Source organism: Syngnathus leptorhynchus, chromosome 6 (genome assembly GCF_054491065.1).
Source record: "Syngnathus leptorhynchus isolate UIUO chromosome 6, UIUO_Slep, whole genome shotgun sequence".
NCBI lineage: Eukaryota > Metazoa > Chordata > Actinopteri > Syngnathiformes > Syngnathidae > Syngnathus > Syngnathus leptorhynchus.
Window position 1 is genome coordinate 9,109,069 of NC_141200.1, and position 24,503 is coordinate 9,133,571.

Below are 24,503 nucleotides of genomic sequence, written 5' to 3' on the forward strand. Positions count from 1 at the left end.
CATCTGTTGGACTAAGTAGTGAGGCACATGAGGGTGAACATTTTCTTGCTTTTAAACAACAGAAAATAGAAATTACTGTGGCACCTATTGCTAAACTAATAAGAAGCAAACATGATTTCTGTGGACAAAAAAATTCCATTGCTTTTCCCTGAGGGGAAAAATACATTTTAATGAGGATGTGTTGAAGTGTATGAAGTGTGCAACAATAAAAACTTAGACCACCATTTGTGGAACTACTGTAGGCCATTAAGAGTTCCTAGGTCCACGTAAGGTGAGGGACCATGAAAAATGTGTTTTCGAATTAAATTGTTTAGTGAAAGTAATGTTCTATATTCAAAAATATAATCCTCATTTAGTGTTGTAATGGTAATAGTGAACCTTTTATTGGTGTTCCGTTTCTCAACGTGAAAACAGAAACACAAGATCTACATCATTCATTCCTCATGATTTTTTTTTGTCCTCTGTTGGGTCGCGAAGCGTCTGCATTATTTATACATCGGGACTCATTCTTCACCTGCTTTTACATTTATTCTGGGAAATGTCAAACCGCAAGTAAACACACATTTCTCTAATACAGAACACAACTGCCACTGGACAGTTTAAGCAGCTTCTGTGTATTCTACAACAGGAAGTACAAGCAGCGCCATAAGGTCGTACCTGGACTATACTGTACGCCATATGTGGATATGTGCTACCCTCCACACATGGAAATGTTTACATGTCTTCTTTGATGCACAGAGATCAAAGCTGAGGAGATCCATTACCATTATTTTTATGACAGGCTTTAACAAATTTGCAATGGAGGCAGTCTTAAATGCGGTGTAAAAGCTGTTGCACAGCCTACAGGACTACCCAAGTAATTTTGGCAGACAAATACAAGAAAGCGGGTGTGAAATATCACTTAATTACAAACCTGGTGTAAGTTGGACCCAAAAGCAAACAAATCCATTCAAATGCATGATAGCATAGATTTATTAGGGGAAAGAAAAGCAACATCAGGGAAAAGTTCTGTTCCAACATTTAAAAAAAAAAAAAAAGAAAAAAGTACAAATATCAATATTATATACAACAGCTTTCAAAAATAAATCTATAATTTAGCTCTGTGAAGAATTGTTTCTGCAACAATGCACTGCTTGAGATTCCTGAGCTGAGACACAGAGTGGGACACTTGACTCAAGCAATTAGCAGTTTGCTGAAAAACACACTACGTAACACTGAAACACACATTGTGGAGTGTCTGAATTTGGGAAGGAATGTGAATGGAAATGTACTGTACCGGTATTACACGCGTGACTAATCACCAAAGAGACATGAGCAAGTTCAGATACCACATTCAAAACTGCACTATTTATCAAAGTCGTACTTCAAATGAATGTCGAGACTTAATCCATGTAAGAAAACACAAACACTTTCTTCATTAAGCATGTAAAACACAGTGCCAGCTGGTTCCGCTGCTGTGGTAACACAACACAATAACTTACAAAGTAATGGCCACTTTCCACTGCACGGTACCTACTTGACTCAAGGTGCAATCAATTGTGTCTCTGTGGCCAACATGGCAAAAATAAAAAAAAACACTTTGTTCTCTTATTGTTGTCTATTAACATGTCTTGTTCTGGCTGGTGTGTCCAAAGGGCATGTTATTATTTGTTGTTTTTTCTTTGCAATTTCCTGAAGTATTGTTTTGAAATTGGAAAACGAATTGCACTAATGCACCTGGTGGGATGCAGTAAAAAAAAAAAAAAAAAAAAAAAAGTGGCTTCTTTAATGATCACAACTCGTAAACATCACCAATTCTGTACATTGTCTTCATCTCCAGAAGTTGCGTTTTCACTTAATTTAGGCTGACAACAGCAACTATGTTAATGACACAAAATGTACAACATGACACATTGAGACTAACACCAGAAAGAGGAGAAAAAAAATGTAGTGAGGCAAACTAACATATCTCTCACTCTTTGCCGGACTACGTTTTTTTATTTATTTATTTATTTATTTTTTTATTTTTAAAATACACACTTTGGGTATATATTAGGATTCATTTTATGAAAACACATCAAATTAGTTTAGTGCAATGCAAAAACAGGGATAAAAACATGTCTTCAGTCTTTGCATTCTTAAATGTAGAAAAGGTCAGCATGGCTATAGATAGATTTTGTATTTGGCTAGAATATCTCCTTCACTCATTGACGTATTAAATAAAAGCGTGTGACATGTATGAGAAGTGGTGACACCCACACTCCCATACCAGTCCTTAAATTGTTTACAACTTCCATAGGAAGGTAATTTTCTTTCCCATTGATAGCTTCCTACTTGTTCCACAAAATCTTCATTCCCGTAGAAGTGACGAGAAGACACTTGCACCAGTTAGAAAAAGTCTCAGAAGGCATAATAAATATCACAGGTTCAAGTTCTTTCTCTTCTTTCCATTTTCAGGCCAAGTGTGTAAACTGTAATTGGCGACAAATATCGTACTTTCTTAAACGCTTGAGGCCTTTGTTGTGCTGCTAGAGCAAATAAATTAATTCCCTTTTCAAGTCTCAAATATTCCAGCTACCTTATTTCTTTATATTTCCTTTCAAATTTAATCTAATCTTTTACTGGTTATTGATGTATTCGGTGGCATTCTGAATACCGTACGGTCTTACTGACAGATTATTTTATTCATTAAAAGGTGATAGAAAATACCTTCATCTCATTCCTTGAAATTCTTTGCCAATGTTTCAGGATGGAAGCTCCTTCCCACCTTCATTTCAAGTGCTCTTGTTAGAAAAAAGGGGCTACAATCACACCAAACTTGGGACATTTTTGTCAAAAGTTAAGGTCTGTGCAGGAGCCGTGACATGGGCGCCGAAGCACCGTCAAGACCTCTCTGTATTTGCAAACATCCTCCCTGAGTCTCTTTCATGTCAACAAGCTGAGCATGAGTGTCATCTGTTCGCCAAGGAGGCAGTCCACAGGAGCTTAAGGGCTCGTGGTCTTGAGGCCTTGTTTCTCCATGATGTTCCACAGTTTTCGCAAATTGGACTGGGTGATGGTGTCATCCGGTTTGAGGCGCAGCGCTCGGAGGTAATTAGCTTCAGCTTCTTGAAGTTTCCCATTGAGGTGGAGGATTGCTCCCAAATTCATCAAGGCTGCAGGATACTAAAAGACAACAACAGAGGAGATTTCGGATGCAAGTGTGCATGGTTATGGAGGAGCGCCATTTTCATATCTCTGCAGATATGCCATATTGGGTTCATGTCTGGGCCCCTCAGGGACAGTCTTGGAGTATCAGAGTTGTCCTCATGGCACTACTTTGTTATCTTGACAGGGTGTTTGGTGTAACTTTCTGTTGAAAGGTGAACATTTTTTCACCAGTCTTAAATCCATAGGTCACTTGAAGAGCTTTTCATCAAGGATCTGTCTTTGCACAGTTGGGATACCACTGACCAGGTTCATGGTTGCCTCTAGATAACATTGTTGATGAGCTGTGAGTGGCAACTGTGCAGCACCCGAGGACCCTATTCAGACTTTGTGTCAGCAATTGAAAGAGGAAACTAGGACAAACCAGTGCATCAGGAGAAATCCTGCTTTTGACATACATGCAGGTACGCTAAGTTGGCAAAGCTGACTTTGCTTTTGTAAACTAGCGATTCTCTGTTTGCAGCAATGCTGGTGAAAGCAGTGCACTTCAGTGGTGGTGCGCTTTGAACTCCGGAAGCTGCTAAAAGAGTTAGGAAAAGTCTTTCTGGCAGATGAATTAAACGCTAAAATTTGCTAGGTCTCAGGTCTGTTTAACCAAGATATATAGAAGCTTTAACATAATAATAATAATAATAATAATAATAATAATAAGTGTGTGTACGTGTGTGTGTGTGTGTGTGTGTGTGTGTGTGTGTGTGTGTGTGTGTGTGTGTGTGTGTATGTATGTATGTATATATACACACACACACACACACACACACACACACACACACACACACACACACACACACACACACACACACAAACGCACACGCACACACGAATTTACCAACTACGGATTTTTTTTTCTTTCAAAGATAACGGAAAAAGTTAAGTTGAGTTAAATTCCTCCTCAATTCAAAGGTAAAACCTTTAAGCAAAGCTCAGCCAAAAATCTTCCGCGCTCTGTATCATTCATAGGAGTAAGACGTCTGATTTATATCCATACTCCTGCATTTTCCTCTTGCCCTGTAGCAGCACATGCGGTACTCCGCAAATGTCCCTTGTCAAAAAGCCTTCATTTTTTTTCCTCATTTCCTGCAGCTCTGCAACCACTCTTACCTCCCAATCCTCCCCCCAAAACCGTCATATAAGCAGCAAAGGCAGAGCCAGATGTGCAGCACATTAGCCTGCTCTGTACAGCAACATGTGTTCCATGTAAAGTCCGAGTGTGAAATTCAGTTGGGCAATATTTGGCTCAAATAGTGCAGGTAGCTATTAAGATAAAGAATCCCATGATGAGATAGGGCACATCAAAGGGGAGATGAAGAGCCATGCAAAGCAAGCATCAGATATGACTAAACTTGCCTCGCGAGAGGCAAAGGCATGACTTTATATGGAGGGAATTGTCCTGCAGACATTGGTTTTTAATACAAAGTCAAGAAACACTGACGCGTTAACAAGATGGGGTACACTCGTGATCTTGTCATTCTTATAATCCTTGTCTTCTTTACACTTACAAATTTTATCATTAAGAATCTGAAATGGTTTCCTCTCAATATGGACTAAATATTCCTACTCAACCCCTCTCTTTGTAGTCCAGGTGTATTTAGCATCAGTGTTTGCTTTTGAAGCTGGTAATGGACCAATAAACTTCCAGTCTGAGCAAAATCCCTAATTTTGCAGAGATTCACTGATAATGAAGGCACATTGAACAGTATGTGATAACCCAGCTGGAATGGTAATACTCGTGATTTGCCATAGGATGTACTTACGTTGGGTCTCAGGCTCGCTGCTTGCCCGTAATATTTCTCAGCTGCTACATTCAGGCTGGCTTGCCTAAAAAAGGAAACAGAAAGAAGCAATTATTATGGATCTTTATTGTGAACATACACAAAGGAAGGCTTCAACCTGCTGTTTATGGTTTGTATGGGTGTCACTGAAAAAATAATGGAGTGGACAACATGAGGGAAGACAATACCCGATTCATTCACCTGAATTATTTCTCATTTAATAACATCTTTCTACATGATTGGATTCTTGCTTTGATAACATCTCATCTGAGTAGGACAATGCAGACACTTTTTTGTTAATTGAGTCTCGAAGGCCGGAATACAACTTTACAGCAAACTGTGGGACCAGTGATGCTTACACTGTAAATTCATGTTTTTAGTTTTAAACTTTTGAACCTTTTCCTTATCAGCTGATGCCTAATATTACGTTGTCACTGTTACGCCATTTGTCTTGTTGCTAAAAGTCTGCTGAAGCACAAATTACAAAGGCCAACTGCCTTATTTTCACTGATGGTAACAATTGCTCCATTGAAATGGGCTATTTTGACAAAGTCAAGGACAGCAGGGCACAAGTGGCTGCTGGTGGAGCTCCTTTTTCTCTCATGATCAAAGAAGGCCAGCTTTCATGTTGGCTCTTGTGGTCTATTATAAGCTCACTGGTTATTTAACATTCTAGGTAAAAGGGCATTTGACATTAACAATCATCAGTTTTCCATAAAAATCAACAGTGATGGATGTTTGGTTTTGTGCTTGGAAAAAAAGAAAAAATAATAACCTAATGTTATGTGTCTGATTACAGTGAAGTAAAATCTGCAATTTTAAGCTATTTGGATGGAAGAAGCACATCTGGCCAAAATACCTTAAAAATGGGGGAAAACCAACAAATGTTTGTTCATTCTACCAGAAGATCATTGCTCAAATCGGGGCTTATGTCATGTCGGTCAAACTCATCCATAGATGCTTTGTTAGCTGGGGTCATGCTGGAACAAAAAAGTGCCTTCACCAAACTGCTCCCACAAAAATGGAAGCATATTATTGGCCTAAAATGGAAACGAAATGAATCATACTTTTTTAAAGTGTGCTAACGATGACGAAAGTGAGCATGCTGTAGATTTAAGATAAGGTTGCTTTACCACGGCCAAGCAATAAACTAACGTGCAAGCATTTTTCAAAAAGAATGTCCGCGATAGAGCAATCCAGACAGGAGCAGGCAGACATGCTAGATTGTTATAAATGGGTGAGTTTTCCATCTAACCACAACCATATGTTTGTTTGCCATTATTTAGAAACTGATTTTTGAAAAGGGTGATGATTTCTTCTTCAACCCATCACTCTGTCTGGCAGAAATCAACTGGAAAGCTACCAAAAGAGCTCAGGAGCCTTGTAAGTCTGCCAAGCTGTAGTGAACAGAGGAATGCACGAGAGGGGTGGTTTCCAAACATACGAAATCCTTTATTTAAACCTTAAGTAAAGAATAAGAAGAAAAAGAGACAAATGAACTGCTGGATAACTGATGTTGTTGGGACATCTTGTTTTGCAGACAGTTTATCTCCCCAAGGCATGAACAAATCACAAAACTTCAAGCGTGGTAATGTTATTGATTGAGCTAAATGGCAGATGGACTTAAAATCACAGTCATCCCATCATTCTTTAAATTCACCATTCGACTAAACATAGAAAATTCCATCATCAGAAGTGTACGAGTACCTACAGTAATGAGATCAATCAAAAGACGCTCTGATTGGCATACCAAACATCATGATATGCTTGTAATTTTTCTGATATGCTGCTATTTGACATGGCGGACAAGGTGTGTAGAATAGGAAATCATAAAATATGTGTATTGCAAGTGTATTTTATTTTTTTTCTCTTGGTTGTGATTATAGTGTATTGTACAATATCACATAATTTGACACACAAAATGAAAGGTACAGAACTTCATAATGTATTAAACAACATTAAACAGCCTACTTTTTAAAACTGACGCTGCCAAATAGCAGCAATTTAGAAGAGGGAAAGCGAAAAACATTCTCCGAACTTGCTGAAAGGAGACATGCAATTATTAGTTTGGTAGCTAAATGATCAGAAGCACACGAGAGTGCAATAAAAGACATTCACACATGTACATGTAAGCGTCCTTTTGAGAAGTGTCTCTTCCCTTAAAAACCAGAGGCCTTTCCACGTCTGCACCCAACACAAACACATAAAGCGTGTGAGCTGTAGAGGAGTCAGGCACCAGGCCAGACAGGAAGAGGAAAACCTGACCATTGCTTAAAACTACTCTCGTAGCGAAGTCACATACATATAACTAAAGTAAATACAGTTAATGGCTTAGTCTGATTGAAATGGCTTTTACATTACAAAAAATGCCTTCAAACCTAAATGAAACATAACCAGACTAGGGCAATGTAAGCACCAATATATAATATATATTATAGGACCACTCAACAATAAAGTATAGCCATCCATTTTCTGTACCGCCTGTGTCCTGGAGCCGACCCCAGCCGTCATCGGGCAGTAAGCAGGGGACATTATGAACCGGTTGCCGACCAATCGCAGGGCACACAGGGACAAACAACCATCTGCACTCACACCTATGGGTAATTTGGAATGCTCATTCAGCCTACCATGCATGTTTTCGAGATGTGGGAGGAAAACCGGAAGGCCCGAACAAAACCCACGCAGGCACGGGGAGAACATACAAACTCTATACAGGGAGGGCCGGAGGTGGAATTGAACGCTTACCGCTGAACTGTGAGGCGAACATGCTAACCAGTGCTCCGCCGTGCTGCCACAATAAAATATATACACGATAAAAAGAATAGATGGTTGTGAAACAACACCGATAATGGATTTAGCATTTAAAGTAAAGCCGAAAGCAAAACCAACACACGCACTCCAGTTTGCCACCTTACTGGGCATCTACTGTATGTACACAAGTCACACAAACTGAGTCTTCCCTTTCTCTCCCTATTCAAAACAAAGTAATCCGGTTTAGGGATTTACACAAATTATAATCTAACATTGACTAATTAGTATGTAAACACAGAGGACCAACTATTTTGAAATATATAACAGAAGAACAAACTCGGTGAATGGGAGAATACAGTCAGTAAGTCTAGATTTATTGGAACATGAATGTACTGCAGTGCAGGCAATAAAGTGTATGGGTCATAATCAAAATTTTATAGTAGAGCGCAACCGATACATTTCCACCTAAAAAGGCCATAAAATATTTGACTATTCTTGGTAAGGTAAAATGTAGGATTAAAACCGTGTCTAGGCAGTTTATCGCCAAGGAAGCATATGTAGAATAATTACAGTATATGGTATTTGGGGAGAGTGACATCTTGGATGAGAGCCCTGCTGCTGGTATTGTTGAATAAATGTATAAAAGATCTCTAGCAATGTTTAAATTGACTTCTTTTCTACTATATTTAGTTATGTTGCTTTCTTTGCCAATTTCCATTCATCATACTGAATGTACCAACCATTGAATATTTAAAAGGTTCCATTCAGAAGGACATAACCAACTACTGGTGTGTCATGAATAATACAACTTTTCTGTGTTTTTTTTTTTTTTTTTTTGCACAGTAAATAAAGCTTTCATTTATGTATCCAGTATCAAATTGTATGGCTTGCATTTAGAAAAACAACAGAGAGCTGGTGGGCTACGAACACTTCATATTTCAGGCCCCTCAGTTGGTTGTTGCTCTTTGATTTTGGAGTGGAAGCCAGTTCTCGCAAAGCAAGAGTGGCAGGGGAAAGTGGGAAAGCTCGTATGAAAATATACAGCTGAAAAGCTCACTGAGCTCAGCTGGCAATGCGACCACAGAAGACGATTATAAAGTGGAGTCGAGTCAATTGTACTGGCTGAGGCGAAACTATCCAGACATGGCACACGTCCCTCTTTTACAAACTGCCATCCCATTCAACTAAAGCAATAGAGCACACAGTTGAGATACCACAAACTGAAGGAATTCTAATTCAAAACTTACCTGAGCATGTGAGCAGCACTGAAGACCACATCAAACTCCTCGCTGTCGAGTCGTGCTGCCTTCTGTGCCATCTCTGCCGCTTCCAGCATGCGTGACTCTTCCAACAAGAACTGACCTGGAGGCCCAACAGAGAATTGCATTGTTAGAATGCAAAAGGTAACTCTTGAGAGAAATAAAACTGGCACAAGGTGGAAGAACATTAATGATCCAAAACAGGACACAAATGTAAAATGTCATATTTTTCAGCTAAACAAGGTCATCAATAAATAGAAACAGCCATTGGTATAATGCTGTGCTGTTCCACACTTCTATAAACTGCAAGCACATTAACAATCAGTGTTGATTTAATATCGCTATAACCCATCCGGTCGACTGAAACAGAACAATATCTTTGTAAATGCTTGTACTGAACATCATTGCATTGTCAGTGGTTATAATTTTGCAGCTTGTTGTCTAATCACAAGCCTGTAGAAAAAAAATGCATTATCTCGTGTGTTCTTTTGATCATTTGAGCTATTGAGTCGCTTACTGTTCAGTATTCAATATTATTTGTAATATCACTGTTAATGTTCAGGAATTTACTGTCAAAAATGTAAACATAGTAACAAGTATTACATTTTTTACAAACACATCCACAATAGTGATAAATCAACAGACAATAAAATTAAGTTCATTTTGTTCTGTCTGTCAACACACTGGCTTCCTGACTACAAAGACTAATACATAAGATACTGCATATATGTGTATGTTACTTGAGGATATGAGGCTGGGATCAAGATAAGTCCAAATGAAGTCAAGAAAACAAACGGCTACTCACCATAATGCATGTAACAGTTGCCCTTTGTGGGATCCAGTTGGATAGCTTTCAAGAAGTACCTCTCTGCTTCTGATTTCTGCCCCTGAGACGGATTAACCACAGTGTCATTATCGCTATTTCAATTGTCTCATGAAACTATTCATTCCAATAATACCGCACAGTCCAAATATCTTTGTGTATTCTTAACATGTCTCCCTAAACCGCAGCCTCACTTTAACAATAAATCTGAATAAATACGCATGCACCCTTGCTGTTTCTTCAAGCTCATGTGTCGTGTCAACATACAGTAAGTGTGGTTACTCTTGATACGGCCGATCAAACGGGCAAATAAATCCAGGAATATCTTATATCTTATCTTCTAACACTTGTGGAATGTAACCACAGAATGCTGGGTGTACCTTAGCTTCTATATGGGACAATGGAAAATTGATTCAAATTGACCTTGAACTGAGAGGTTTATGGGTTCCTTAGGCTAAGTATGAATACACGTTGCCCAAACACATTTTGGTGGACTTGAACTCAGAGGTGCCCCTTTTTGACCCATGATAAACATGAGTCAAAAATTAACTGCAAGAGACTGATGACAACCAATCTATAAACTAGTGACTATGAGAATTAGCACTCAAATGTGCAAGGCAGGTCCAGATGTGTATATAACGTGAATTAACCCCAATGCAAAACAAAACCATTCCCAAAACAGGACGCAATTAAAAACAAACCCACAAAAAAAGACCCTTGTGGCTTTGAATTGTCAATCAAAGTTAAGAAAGCAGAGCAGCTGGCCAATAGAAGTGCAAGCTGGGACGTGAACACATTCAACACAAGCATCAGAAGACATCTGATCAAACAAACCACAAACAGCAGTCATCTATAAGCGCCTGTTTTAGTATTAACAAGGCAGCCATAATTAGAATGTGTTCACTTGAAAGGACAATAAGGCCAACATGCATAATGCATTCACAAAGCCTTTATAGGTTTTAGATAGTGAAATATTCATTGTGGCACCATCCAACCACCAGTCTCATATGAACGGCGGTATGGTTTTAAGTGATCTGCACATTCAATGAATTAATTTTCAAATGTAAATATACAAGTGTGGTTAGTTTCCTCTCATGCTGTGGAAAATCAAGCCAGTTTGAGGTATACTGCCCAGTAAATATGCCTAGGAATCAACTTACATTCCAATTGGAAGACGGTCATCTCTGGGTAGTTTCATTCTGCCTTTTGACAGGCTGATGATTTTATAATAACGGAGGCATATGTGTGTGCGTGTATTTTCTCAAAGTCAGAATAAAGCTTTCATTCTCACAAATGGGAGTTGAGAGTGGATGGAAGATGTGACTTCTGACACATCTTGACATAATTTATCAGCTGTAATGAGTTACAGACAAAAATGTAAGGCACAGTGTATATCAGACAGATGAAAACCCCCCAAAAAACGGACGCATTCATACTGTTGAGGATAAGCGGTAAGAAAATGGATGGATGGTGGACTGTGAATGCAGATACAAGTGGTTTACTTTGGTAAATAAAAAGGCCTGCGTCAAATTCATCCATCCGTTCATCTTCCAAAGCGCACAAGGGTCGCGACTTACTGGAGCCTATCACCAATCACAGCTATCTCAAATCATACCTACTATATTAGCCATAATAGTAGTATATGCCCAAGATATACAGTGGGGGTTTAGGTTAGCATTTCAGATTTTTTCCTGGAATAATAAATCATGTCCTGAATGGCCTCTATGTAGTGCAGACTCTGCTTAGGCTCACACCATCACAAAAAAATCAATACAATTCTTAAATTGTCAACAGTTTTGGGGGTTTTCTGTTTGGACTGCACCATTCACACCTAAGAGTGACATACATGAGAATCAGATTCAACTACCACAATACATAGCCTATTTCTACTTTATTATCTTTCATTCCAGTGAGCTTCTCTGCTTCCTTGCTTTTTGGCACACATGCACTTAATGGTGTGTGCCTCACATCTCAAATCTCTGGATAATGTCACACAAGTAGCAAAGGGATCCCTTGGATGAAGCCTGACTTATTAACTGTTGAAAATGACAGCATATCGAGAAAAACAATTCTATTAGCAACCATTTGTGCCAACATTCTGTCACACATTCTAATCCCTAAGGTGGAGGTGTGGAGTGTTTAGCACAATGAGGCGGTTGAGATTTCATTACATCTCCCTCTTCCTTCCCGACAAGCAATAAACTCCAATTCAATCGCCGTCTGTGCTTCAGCTACCAGTTCTGCACCTCTTGTCCTTTCCCTCAAGCTTTAATGATCCTGCCACCAAGCTTAATCTCTCAGAATCTCCACCCTGCACCTCAACCATCCGGAATGGCTCTGGAACATTCTCCTGGCTAGTAATTTTGCCACAGGAGAGTGTGCAAGTGGGCGATGACAGATGACCAGGCTGCAGGGCTCGTCTTATATCCTTTACCCACACTGACACAGTCTCGTAAGTACAAAGCCTCAAAGATGTTTGATTAAGAATAAACGTGTCACAGCGGTCAAGCCCAATAATTAACTTCCCTCCTGTGCTGGCATTGCACTAATAAAATCATATGTGCTTTAGAACTCCTTTTCCATCCATCACTGTCAAAATCTACACAATTACATCCCTTAAGGTTTGGACTTTGAGCTAAAATCAGTAACAGTCTCCTAAATAAAATGCGATTCTCGTCACGGGTAGCTGAGCGCCTTCCCAGAGTAAACTTCACCAAACCATAACACTCTTCTGTGTTATTCCCAGAGACTGTGCTTGAGAAAACAACTTGAGCTCATATGATTTATGATGAAGGGCTCTTGCACAGAAAATACTTTATGCCTGCTTAACACGCGACTTTTATTTAAGATCACAGTGGAATAACTCTGAAGTCTCAAGACATCAGTTTCGTTACAAATGGCAGGAATTTGGGTCAGTCAGCGGTGTAACAAACATAGCAGCATGCATGTGATCAATATCTGGTCAGTGCGTGCGGGTGCCAATTGGTTTGTCTTTTGTGTCCTGTAATTGACCAATTAGAGTCTTGTCTGCTGGTGCGCAGGAATGGGCTTGAAGCTAATCCGTGACATTGTATACTATGAAAGCAGCAGACAATAAATGAGTGGATGGAATAAATAAATGAAAATAGATAAAAAATTGAAACTGACTTATTAGACCCCCAATAGAAAATTGGGGTTGGTTTCAGATGAATGTTTCTTCTTGAGTGCCTTTTTTTTGAATGAGCAAAGGGATCAGTTTTAAAAGGTTCAGAATTGAGAAAGACATTAATTCACAGATGAAATCGTTTGATTAAGAAAATTAAGAAGTGACAGAGTCAGGAGGTCTTTAGTTCTCCAGAAGAAGTCCAGATGCCATTGCACTGGGCTTTAGTACACACTTATGTCCTTTCTTTACAGGCCTGGAGGAGGTTGTAAATGACGTACAGGAATACAAAAAGTGACAAAAAATATCGAATGAAAAATTGCAAAGTCACTGGCTTAATACATTAGACCGGACTAAATGACAACATTGTGCCAAAATAACCATGTATTTTATTAGATATTCTTCAGGCAGATGAATAATAGCAGGACAGAGGACAGTGAAAGGTTTTGAAAAGAATTCCAGTCTAGAGAAATATTTATCCACTAAGGTGTAGCAAAAGCGTCAGGAAAATATTTATCTTCCCTGACGCTGTAGCATAAGTGTCAGCAGAACCCCCCTGTGTGTATTGTGTTCAGTTATTTTTGCGTATTACTTCACTTGCAAGAGGCACAATTTGTCATGATTTCCTTCATAAGTAACATAATCGTGGCTTTAAAGGCCAAACAAAAGAGTGGAGGGAGAAAGCTTACTGTTGTAGCCAGCAGTTTTCCATAGGTGAGGTGCGCAGGAATGTGGTCCGGCTTGGCTCGCAGGGACTCTCGGTACCAGTGTTCAGCTTCAGTCAGTTTGTTTAGTCTCATATAGGCCTCTCCTGTGAGGGCAAAGGCAGAGATCAGGTCAGGGTTCAAGCTGTCAAAGGTTAAGAAACCACACATCTGTCGCTTGTGCTGCCAAAGATTTCCAACTTTTGATCACGAGACATCGGATCTGGTACAATTGGGTCAGCAAAAGTGAAAGCTTGATTCAAAATTCTGCGCTCATATCCAACCTCACCGATCAAATGTTTTAGAACACGGTGTAGTGTGTGATCTGAACAGTGTTATAGTAAGCGCTATCTCATCCTGCCTCATGTGTCAGACATCATTTGACACCACCACATCTGACCCTCAACCTGCTCACACCTGGAAAAACAATGACATCTCGTCCAAAGCCATCAGGTGACGCCTGCGTTATTGCCAAGAATTTGACAACATTGCATGGTAACTCTACACAACGCAGCTCAGAATGCATCCAGGGAAGGAGACTTTGCGTATTCCAGGTGTTAACACTTCACTTGAGCTTTTGACATGGTTTGTATATGCAGCTGCTCAGCTCTTACCCACTCTGGAACAACTGGAACCAGAGGAACACTTTAATTCTGCAGAGATTACGACTAATCCTCGCACTGATAAGAAAGTATGATAGGCAACAGGTGACACACACTTCTTGAATTAACAGTCACATTTGGGGTGGTGTGAGGATGTAATGACATACAAAATTATTATTATGCCCTTATTCTAGTTGGTCTATTTTTTTGCTCATGATAGTTATCGAATGTGTGTTAGGAATATGCAGACCTAACCTACAGTATGAGTTAAGGAATACCTGATAACATTCTTGATAAATAAAAATTCCTCAGATTTTTATCTAGTATGTGACAGCTGATTCTACACATGACGTGGACACGTTCACTTTTCCTGGCAGTTACAATTGTTTAAAAGACAGTAATGCCACCCTTTTAATCAGAAAAGATAAATAAGTCAGGCAGGGCAAACAAGCAGTGCGTCAGCTGTCACATAAAGTGCAAGTCCATCTGTGACTCAGGAAAGGGTCAATCCTTCTCATTTAAATGTGGTGGAAATTGAATTCCATACAGTGCTTATGATTGAATATTTTTATTGTTATTTTATTCTTTTTCGTTTTATTCTTATTGTTGGCAAGACACTCAAACTTTGTGGTTCATCTCGTATTCCGCGAGCTACCTGGGCTGCGTTCAACGACCGTTCACACCATCAAACAAAAAAACAATGCATTAAACGTTGATGGCCACAAATTTCCAAACAATCTGGGTTTCTAACAATCGATAAATGCTGACACAGTAAATTGGAATTTGTTTTTGTTACAATTTCACTTTATTAGAATCAATAGTCAATTTAGTCCCTCATGTTACAATTAATAATTACATTACATCCCTGAGCTTCAATGCTCCATTCTGCAAGTTATCTCAGTATTAGTGGTCAGGATGTCAAACGTTAAATCTCGGCATTGTAACAATAGTAGACAAGATAAGCTGAGACAATAATCACAATATCATGAGTAGCTAAGCAAACTCATTAATGCTATAAAATCCACTCATCCATTTTCTAAACCACTTGAATGTTTTTAACATTCCACATATCTAACAAAACCATCAGTGCACACCAAGATGTAACATAGCATCTAAACCAGCCTTGGACTGGAAAATTCCTCAGCTCGCCAGAGAGCATTGGAGTAGGCCCAGCACAGTGCATGTGATGAAAGGGGCTGCTCAGTGACAGGACAGGGAATAAACGTGAAAATAGTTACGAGCAAGTGCGCCAGTTGTGCAAATTCAGATCTGGGGTGACACAAAAGTAAAGTGCAGAAAAGAAAATATTGAAGGCCCTGTTACAAAATTGCTGCTTCATGGCAAATTGAGCTTTCGTCGACATTTTGACATCTTAGTGGCTCTGTCAAATTGCATCTCGCCAACAAATAAATGAAGCAGTGGCACTACCAAGTCTGGCTTGCAGATGATGAGAAGTGGCCTTATGATAGAGGAAGAAGGGGGAGGCAGGAAGAGAGGAAAAAAGGGAGAAGGAGCAACCGAGCATCTGCTCTACAGCTGTAAGCTAACGACGTGGCTTGCTTCTGGAGTTGAAATCATTCAACTTCTGTGCAGAACTTTTTTGCACCATGAGGCTGAAACGTCATGTTGTATGTTCTTATTCATTTCAGCTGCTCCCACAGTCAAAGGCAGTCAGTAATTGACCGGGTTAACTCTGTGCAAGGGTTTGGTCATGGGCACACATTGCTGAAATCGTCACTGACTGCCCAATAACCATAAAGTGTCCGAACATAGATTTAGCCATGAGCACAGTATTGGGAAACAATTATTTTGACTAAAAACTGAATGTGAAAACACATGCCGCTTCAACGTACTGTAGATGAGCAGTGCACACGTCACTGGCGATGTTTGGTAACTTCCGAATAGACTATTTCAAAGTGTGAAATGTTTCCTAAATGGAAGTCACGTCTCATGAAAACTCTACAATCCGGAAATCAGGGTACCCCTAAGAACTGAACGAGTCAAGCCTCTTTGAGGGTTGTGCACAGATTTCCAGGTGATGAATTGCGGATGTTTCAGAATCGGTGTAACTTGAACGTGAGCAAATTAGTAGCAAGATACTAACAATTAAACTAGGCCAAGTTATACCCAGGTCTGACACATTATGCTGATTTATGGAATCGCATGCTTGACAGCTGTTGGCTCAACTCATGTTTGGTGTGACTTATTATATTATATTTTCCCCCGTCACTTTGGTAAACCAAAATTTGAAATCAACTTTCAAGGCTCCACTACAATAATAATAATTCAAAAAAAGGTACTTTAAGAGTTATAGCCGAGTGGAATCCTCCCAAATATAACCTCATAGCCTTGTTTCCGCAGTGTTCTTTCCCCCGCATTGAAAAACAACAGCTGCGATGCTTTCAGTGTTGAAACAAAAAGCAGTTCTTACCCATCATGTTGTAGAGGCTCTGCGGTGCAAATTGCCTTGGCATCTTCTGTATTGCTTGTTTAAAGATGGAGAGGGCCTCCTATGAATGACACACACAAGAGAAAAGAAGGTGGGATGTTTGCCTTAGACTGGTGCTTGGGTCGCCTGGCGTCAATACAAAGCGTGGAATTGGGGGGTTGCTTGGAGGCTGGTTGATACAGAGCTGAGGAGGAAGGAAGGGTCTGTCCACAATGTCACGGCTATTAAGACGACCGGAGTGTGGTTTCACATTCTGTGTATGGGGGCAGCGATTCACCTCTCAAATTAAATGGTCAAAGGATCTGGAACCAGTTTACTGCTGAAGCTAATGCCGTGGTCAAGAGGTCAGGTTACAGCCATCACACTATCTCGAGTGAAATGAAATCTGCAGGGACTCCTGCCAAATTCCCAACTCAACCATCAGCGCAATTGTTTCTGTACAGTGGTAATGTGCAGAATTGAAACCACAGCTACACAAGTCTTCAGGGGGTTGAAACCAAATGGAGTGCTTCAAAACAGCCTAAGGTTTATCTGCTCAGAACATACCCTTTGACAAAGGCAATTATAGAAAATATGTACAGAACACAAGCCCCCCTCAGGGGCCACTTTAGCTACTGCCTACATTTGATTTCCCGCAAACTCTTTCTTTTTATTCCCCTGAAGAATTACATAAATATATTAACAAATGCTTTGTGCCTAATTGTTTGAGCAAATTTAATGCTTTATATATTATATATGTTGATGAGGCTTTGTTCCATTATCAGAGTGGGATGCTATTTATGAGTTGGGGGTCAACACGGGGTTTATTGTTATAGTATGCACTTAACAGAAAGACATCACTGAAACAATACAATACATAACAAATCATATTATTGTAATATATATGCATTTTTATCAGCCGGAAACATACAGTATATGTTAATAAGGTCTAAAGTTTATTTTATTTTTGTTTAGACTCTAAACAAAAATATAAAGGAAGACCTTTGATACAAATCAATAATAGAAGCCACCTTTGTAAGCATTTACCAGAATAATAACCGTGTACTGTAGATATATCATTTGTAATGCATTTTGGGTATTGGACAAGTCGATGTAATGTGCTTGACTGCAAAAAACAGAACTAGCTTCACCTCTTGTTGTCCCTGCTCATGAAGCTGCTTCCCCAAGTTGTACAGGCAGCTGGTGACCGAGCTCTTGTGGGCGTGAGGGTCCTTCAAATTCTCGTCTGGAATGTCAGCGCAGGTTAGAAAAGTGCGCTTAGACTCCTCCAGGCGACCCTGATTCATCAGGATGATGCCTGTATTCAAGTAGGCGGCTGTATGGGGAAAAAAAAGAGGAAAAGAAAGCACAAAATGTGTTCATTTGCATTATAAGATGAACGAGTGACTAAAGAGGTGCTAATTAGTGCAATTTTCCAACGGTCTCCCTCTGTGTTGTGTTACAAGATTGTTGATACACATTCATGTATTCTGACAGCATCTAAGAATCTTGCAACTTTCTTTGCAGTATGAAATTGCTTTTGTTGTTTTTGTATGAAAATGAAGCTATGGTATACAAAATGCACAGACTTTATAAAACACCTTACTTTGAATAAAAAAAAAAAACTGTTTTGTTATCTTTATGGTTGACCTATAAAAGGGTCCTATGGTATTTGGAATACAATACACTAATTGGATTTGGCTGCATGGTTGATTAAAACAACCTTTCCTATTTTTATTCTGTCTGGGAAATTCAACATCATTTTAATCATTGTGTCAAATAAGTGAAGCAGGCCTGTGACAGAAAACTGCAAACGAGAGCCCAATAAAAATTGGGGCATTTTTACACTACCTCTTTTGTTATTACGCATTGAGCAATGGCGTTAACGAGAAAAGGCAATACAATTCTCTTGCCTTCAATATGTCAGCTGCTCTGGCTAATTCATTACCTCTGTTATCAGCAAATTGATTGGATAATTGCACACCGAATTGAAATGTTCTAGTCCAACTGCGATCGTGATTAGATCTTTAATTACATCAGGGCAGTAGGAACAGACTCCCTGTTTATCTATCATAGAACAATTGGGAGCTAATATATTCTGGTAAAACTGGGAGTCATTTGTAATCATGACAAAGTGAGCCTGGCTGCTGAACACCTTGTGGGAAATCAAATTTCAGACAAACTAGTCAAACGGTGGAGAAAACAAATCCAAACCAAGTCAAGCACAGAAAAGAACTTCCTTACAGAATTAATCATAGATGACATCATGTGTTTGCTTGTTCAATTGAAAGCACCAGCTGTAGGCCTGCTGCCCTTTGCCTCCCATTCCACTGGCCTCACATAACCGCAGCCTGCCTTCACTGTTGCCTGGACACAGTGCAGCCACAACCAAGCGCTGCAGATTGTCAATACCCGGAGAAGCTGTACTTACAGGCCAGAGTTGGCCGGCTCCCAATAGCCAGCTTATAGTAGTGAAGCGCCTCTGAGAACTTGTTGCTCTCCTGCAGCAGCAAACCACTGCAACATCAAAATGACAATACATTGCAAGAAACCCTTAAGGTGGAGATGTTTTCAAAGAACACAATAATAGGTAGAGGATACAAGCAGTTAAAGAAGAAAAAAAAAAGAGCATGTCAGCAGGTTTGCCGCTGTGTTTTTATTCCAGAACTAACTTAGATCACAGTTGAACGTGAACTCTGAAAAGATTAAGCGCAGTATTTGTGTTTGCTTTTTCCATCCACATCAGAGATGGGTGACCACTGCATAACAGTGATTGGGGTTCAGGTCATATTGTACTTCCTTGGACTGTAAAGTACAGTCACATAATGAGTAAGCATTGCTTATACCCATCACTAGTTGCTTCAAGATATGATTCAACAACAATCAGCTCCACGCAACCTTCAGTGCTCTTAAAGATCACATTAACGCTGACATCCCTGGTCACTTCGTGGTGCAAATAGAATGACAGAACATAACCATTTTTTATTCTAGGGCAACAAATTTAAAGAAAATAATCAAAACCTGCTCAGGGGTAATTCCACACAGGAAATTCTAAATTCTGTTTGTTAATTTGTAATAAGGATATTTTCAATCCTGACTCAGGGGAATTCATTACACAATAGTTGCAAAAATCAGATTTCTCTATCAGCATTCTTAGCCAGATTTGCACAATATATTTAGAAGGTTCTTCATCTGTAGATCTTAGAAAACCACAGAACACTACAGTCGGTCATTATTGGGTGTGGGTGTTCTGTGATTTCCCTCAGGCTCCAACACACCACTTATAGCTGGCAGATATTGAGCTCCACTGGGAATATACTGAGGTGGGAGGAAGCCTCCTATGAGAATAGTCTTGTGATCAATGGAACTTGTTAGGAGGCGGGTGCTGCCATTTGATCGAGCAGACATAGAATCAATGATTGGATATGCTTTCACAAGATAATTAACTGGTATTTTGTACAGAAAAGAATTCACAACATTTCACTATAAAGTGCAGTGGATTTGGTAGGGAATATAGTGAGTGACACTCATTGTTTGAAAATCATGACACTAATATATTCAACTCGTAAATTCCATCTGAATTCTTGTAAGAACATACTGTAAGACGTAAAAACCGTCATCTTTTGGGGTGATTTTAGTGCATGGAAGAAAGAAAGCACTAACACACAAAATGACAATATTCCTACTCACAGATTATACAGCATGTCAGCCATGTTGCTGCGGTAGTAGAGCGCATTTCTGTATGCCTGTTCTGCCTCCTCCATCTTGCCCTGGCTCTTCAGGACATTTCCCAGATTGCCCCATGCTGACAAATCCAAAAAGAAAACATTCATTGTGATGCGTGTGTCGCAATATTCATGAATGACAACGTTTAAATCTCTTTATGAATTAATGACAAAGTAAATATGTTTTCTTTTTGCTATCCACAGCCGCTCAAGGCTGTTCGATTGTATGTTTTGAGGCCATCAAAAGAATGTTGTCCCACTGCAGCTGCTCTACAGGGCTGAGGGATGACACACTAGGAGAGCTTTGTGCCAGAGAGGACCACTTATTGCTGTGAGTGTGCTTGAAAAGGAGACCACCACTGAGCTATTTAACTACTAATGGCATTAGCAATAAATGTAGGAGTGAAAGAAAGAAAGAACGCAACTATCTTGAGAGCTTTTTTTGATACAGTTACAATATGAGCTGGAAAGTGCACACGGAACAATTTAACAATTTAAGGTACATATAAATATATAGATACATATAAACTGCACTGTCATTTTAGTTTCAACAGTCTTAACATTACTATTAGTAGGTTATTCTCAAAATTCAATGCAGCACGCCTTTCTACAATGTGATCATTTACTTCCTACCAAGCATGATCCTTGTGGAATATTTAGTAGAAGTAAATGATAGAATTTGCAAGCCTATCTGACTTATTTGTGCCTTTAGTTGGATGCTTGTTTAGACGTTTGGATGAAGGTTCGCTGGTGTAACGTTAGATTTCACAATTCAGACAAATGCTGGATTTTCTTTGAGGTTGAATCACTGGCTAGGATGAACATGAATGCCCCTTCTGCTCTGTTCGGTTGATGGTTGGCCAAAACAAACAGCCTGTCATGCCTCAGTTCTGGTGCAATATTTGAAAGGGAAATTAGCTTACACAATGTATCCTGCTATTGCCTCACGAGTCGTAGCTCTACTTCCTTTTTAAGTGGCGATTAGAGCAATGATTTGAACAGAAATCTGTCTGTTGGCCTTCAATAAAAAGACTGTAGAATATTTGAATTCCTGTTGAAGGAGGCAATTATAAAGTAGTGCCATGGCAGTGGTGCCCTTCCAAGTGAAAAAGGGAAAATTGTGCTATTAAAAGAAGCAGAATACTGAGTACAAAAGAATACTCATCTTTGTTTCTTTGAATGAGAGTTCTGAAAAAATAGGTATAGTCTGAGAAGGAGATGCACAACTTCCATATTCTGGTAGTGAGGCTAACTGATGAAGAAAAGACATTTTGAAACAGCTTTACTTTGAATTATTTCGAGCAGTAACAGCAGCAGATAGAGACCTTGTGCAAGTCATTATAATAAAATAGCTTGCAACTTTCATTCATTTGTTGACTTCATTCAGTTACAATTGTTGCTGAGATTCCAGCACTGGACATAATGCACTAGGTTGATATGGGGACAACACTACAGTAGCATGTGAGACTCCCCAAGGTGGAGGTGTTCGACAACTTCAATTTACTGTATCTGCAGTAAGTGTATAATAGTCTAATTTGATTACAAATTGGATTGTCTTGAGTTTCTTCACCCAACGTCTAAAGAGGCAATCTTGAGTGCATTAAGGTGTTAAAATATTGATTAAATGTAATTGTTTTTCTCCTGTGCAGGCAATTCTTAAAGATGCTTGAATTTGAGAAGCCGTGTCCTTCATGTATATTCAATTTGCCATGTACATTTTTATTAAAGTAGCTTACCTTTTGCAGGGTTAACTGAAATCCCTGATTTGTAGAGCATCTCTTCATTCTCCCAGTCTCGATTCCTCAAAACAGTCTTAACACCAAAAAGCAAAATCACGGCTGCGCTGCAGTAAACCAACAAAGTCCTAGAGGACCTCTTTCTGAGTCTGACGTAGAGAGACCTCAAGCCCACAGCTACCAGCAGGCAGAACCCCATGCTGGGGATGTAAAGTACTCTTTCTGCAATCACAAAGCCTACGTAGAAAAAGAGGTTTGTGGCTGGTAGGAAGGGGATAGCCAAAAGGCCGAGGGAGAACACCACAACATTTTCTGTAGGGGGTAGCGAGGTCCTGTTCTCCTGGAGCTTATGGGTGCCATTCTGTATTCTGCTAATGTGAGTGCTCATACAAGAATTGCTCGAATGTTCATTTTCGTGATTCTGGTAACTGTGTCCATTGCTGTTTCCATTCTTTCCATTGGTAAACAAATGAGCTTTAAGATAATTCTCCTTGCCCTTGGCTCTTGGCTGCTTCCACACACTAAACCAAGCCAGAAGCAAAAATCCCAAATAGAAGAGGAGTGTATGAGCATTCCTCCAATCAGCGAGGCTCTTGATCAAAGGTAGGGTGTCCATGGACCAATCAAAGCTGAGTGTGATGGGGCAGAGAAGAAGCCAAAAGTTGATGGCAGGTAGGTAGAGAAAGGTCAGTGTCCTGGTGAGGAGGGAGGGGGAGTCAGCTGCTGGGTTGTCGGAGTTGGAGAAGTTTGGGGGCTTGTTACCCATCCAGTATAAACGGCAGGCCAACAGGATTACACCCCAGGCTGCCAGCAGAAATACATTCATCAGCAGATGGACGTTATTTCTCTGAAAAACAAACGACACAAAAGGTCAAACAAATAAAAAACAAAGCAGCTCAAAGACATTATATGCGGGAAATTTAACACAAGACTTGGTTTCCGACTTATGACGTTCTTTCTTCATTTGGTTTTGAACTTTCTAATCACTTTAAAAATTGTGGTTTGGCAGATTAAACAAAGGGATGTTTGACCTTTCATCACTTAAATGGTTGTGAATTAGGAGACATGAATTTAATCCAAAAAGTTCTCGAGTTGTGATCTATCATATCCTTAAAGTGTGTTCAACAAACAACTTGGTTAAATAAACCATACAAATCGTCCAGCAAAACTTGAATTCAATCATTAAAGTAATTTCTATTTTCAGTACCTTAACTTGAACATGCGTGCTGATTAAACAAGTATTTGAGGTCGAACCCATCAATTTGGAATCTCAGAATTATAGTTGTGAGACTCTTTTTGAGGAATACAGAATACAGCCCGATAAAATGTGTACTGTGATTATTTTTGTACTTATCTCCATTTTTTAAAGCCTTACCAAATGCAACACAGATGCATGTACAGATCATTCTCAAATTACTCATGAACCTGATGTGAAAGCCTCGCCTTCCGTAGGATAAAATCATGCGTCACAAACCTTGGAAAAAAACTCAATTTTGGGAGACATTGATTTCCTCAGATCTAAGACCACATAACACAACAGAGAATGAAAGAGCACATCCAATGGAAGAATTTCTGCTATCTGCTTATCATCACTGCCAATGCAAAGAGAGGGAAACCAAAATGAAGACCACAGGAAATTGCACAATGAACACAGGAGAAAAATGTAAGCATATCAAGGCTACTGTGAAATCTTGTATGACTCCGCTAAAATAACTGAAAGACAAAGACATCTTATATTGAATAATCAAAAATGCCTCTCCTGGTTCTTTCTTCAATATATAAATGGATCCAGTACAGCATATGAAATTATTTTGGAATGCGAGGAAAGAAAATACCACTACCAAAGGATATTTATTCTTGACTTATGTGGCGACACAGTTCAATATATAAGGCCATAAAATACATTTATTTGTAATTTGAGTCACTGTCAAAAACACAGCATGACAGACCAAATAGAAACATATCTCCATAGTACATTAATGGTAAAACACCAGGAGAGTTGGCTTTAACTCCTCATCAAATGACAAAGAAAAAAGATGGAAAAAGAGCTAGTAGGACCACTTTTCTACTCAAGAAGGAGCGTTAAAAAATACAGGAAGTGCATTGAAGTTGTCGGTGAGGCCCAGGGGTTAAATTCTGCGCAGACTTTACTGGGGAGACTTGCTGGCTGTTATTACACCCCAATCATTACTTCAGGGGGATCCAGAGGGATTTACAAGGCTCATCTCGAGGCTCTCATGATACTTTTGTGGCACAGGCAAAAGTTGTTAAGTCCTTATATAATACAAAACTTGCGTACAGTGGCTGCAGGTGAACAGTTTTCAAGTGGCCACATCTACATCCATCATCAAATGCCCACGGGACTAAAAAATCAA

General features: G+C 39.5%; 1 protein-coding gene across 1 annotated transcript in view; it reads right to left on the reverse strand.

Annotated features, from left to right (window-relative positions):
• Nucleotides 1-778: 778 nt before the first annotated feature.
• tmtc2b (transmembrane O-mannosyltransferase targeting cadherins 2b) overlaps nt 779-24,503 on the reverse strand; it is a 62,135-nt gene continuing 38,410 nt past the window's right edge. Inside the window, exons 3-12 of the mRNA XM_085915047.1 lie at nt 22,129-22,975; nt 20,358-20,472; nt 19,099-19,184; nt 17,819-18,003; nt 16,671-16,749; nt 13,623-13,744; nt 9,774-9,855; nt 8,957-9,071; nt 4,941-5,004; nt 779-3,144 (exon numbers count right to left, since the gene is read on the reverse strand). Coding sequence (XP_085771173.1) covers nt 2,965-3,144; nt 4,941-5,004; nt 8,957-9,071; nt 9,774-9,855; nt 13,623-13,744; nt 16,671-16,749; nt 17,819-18,003; nt 19,099-19,184; nt 20,358-20,472; nt 22,129-22,975 — 1,875 coding nt within the window. The 3' untranslated portion in view covers nt 779-2,964. The remainder of the gene's footprint in view (nt 3,145-4,940; nt 5,005-8,956; nt 9,072-9,773; nt 9,856-13,622; nt 13,745-16,670; nt 16,750-17,818; nt 18,004-19,098; nt 19,185-20,357; nt 20,473-22,128; nt 22,976-24,503) is intronic.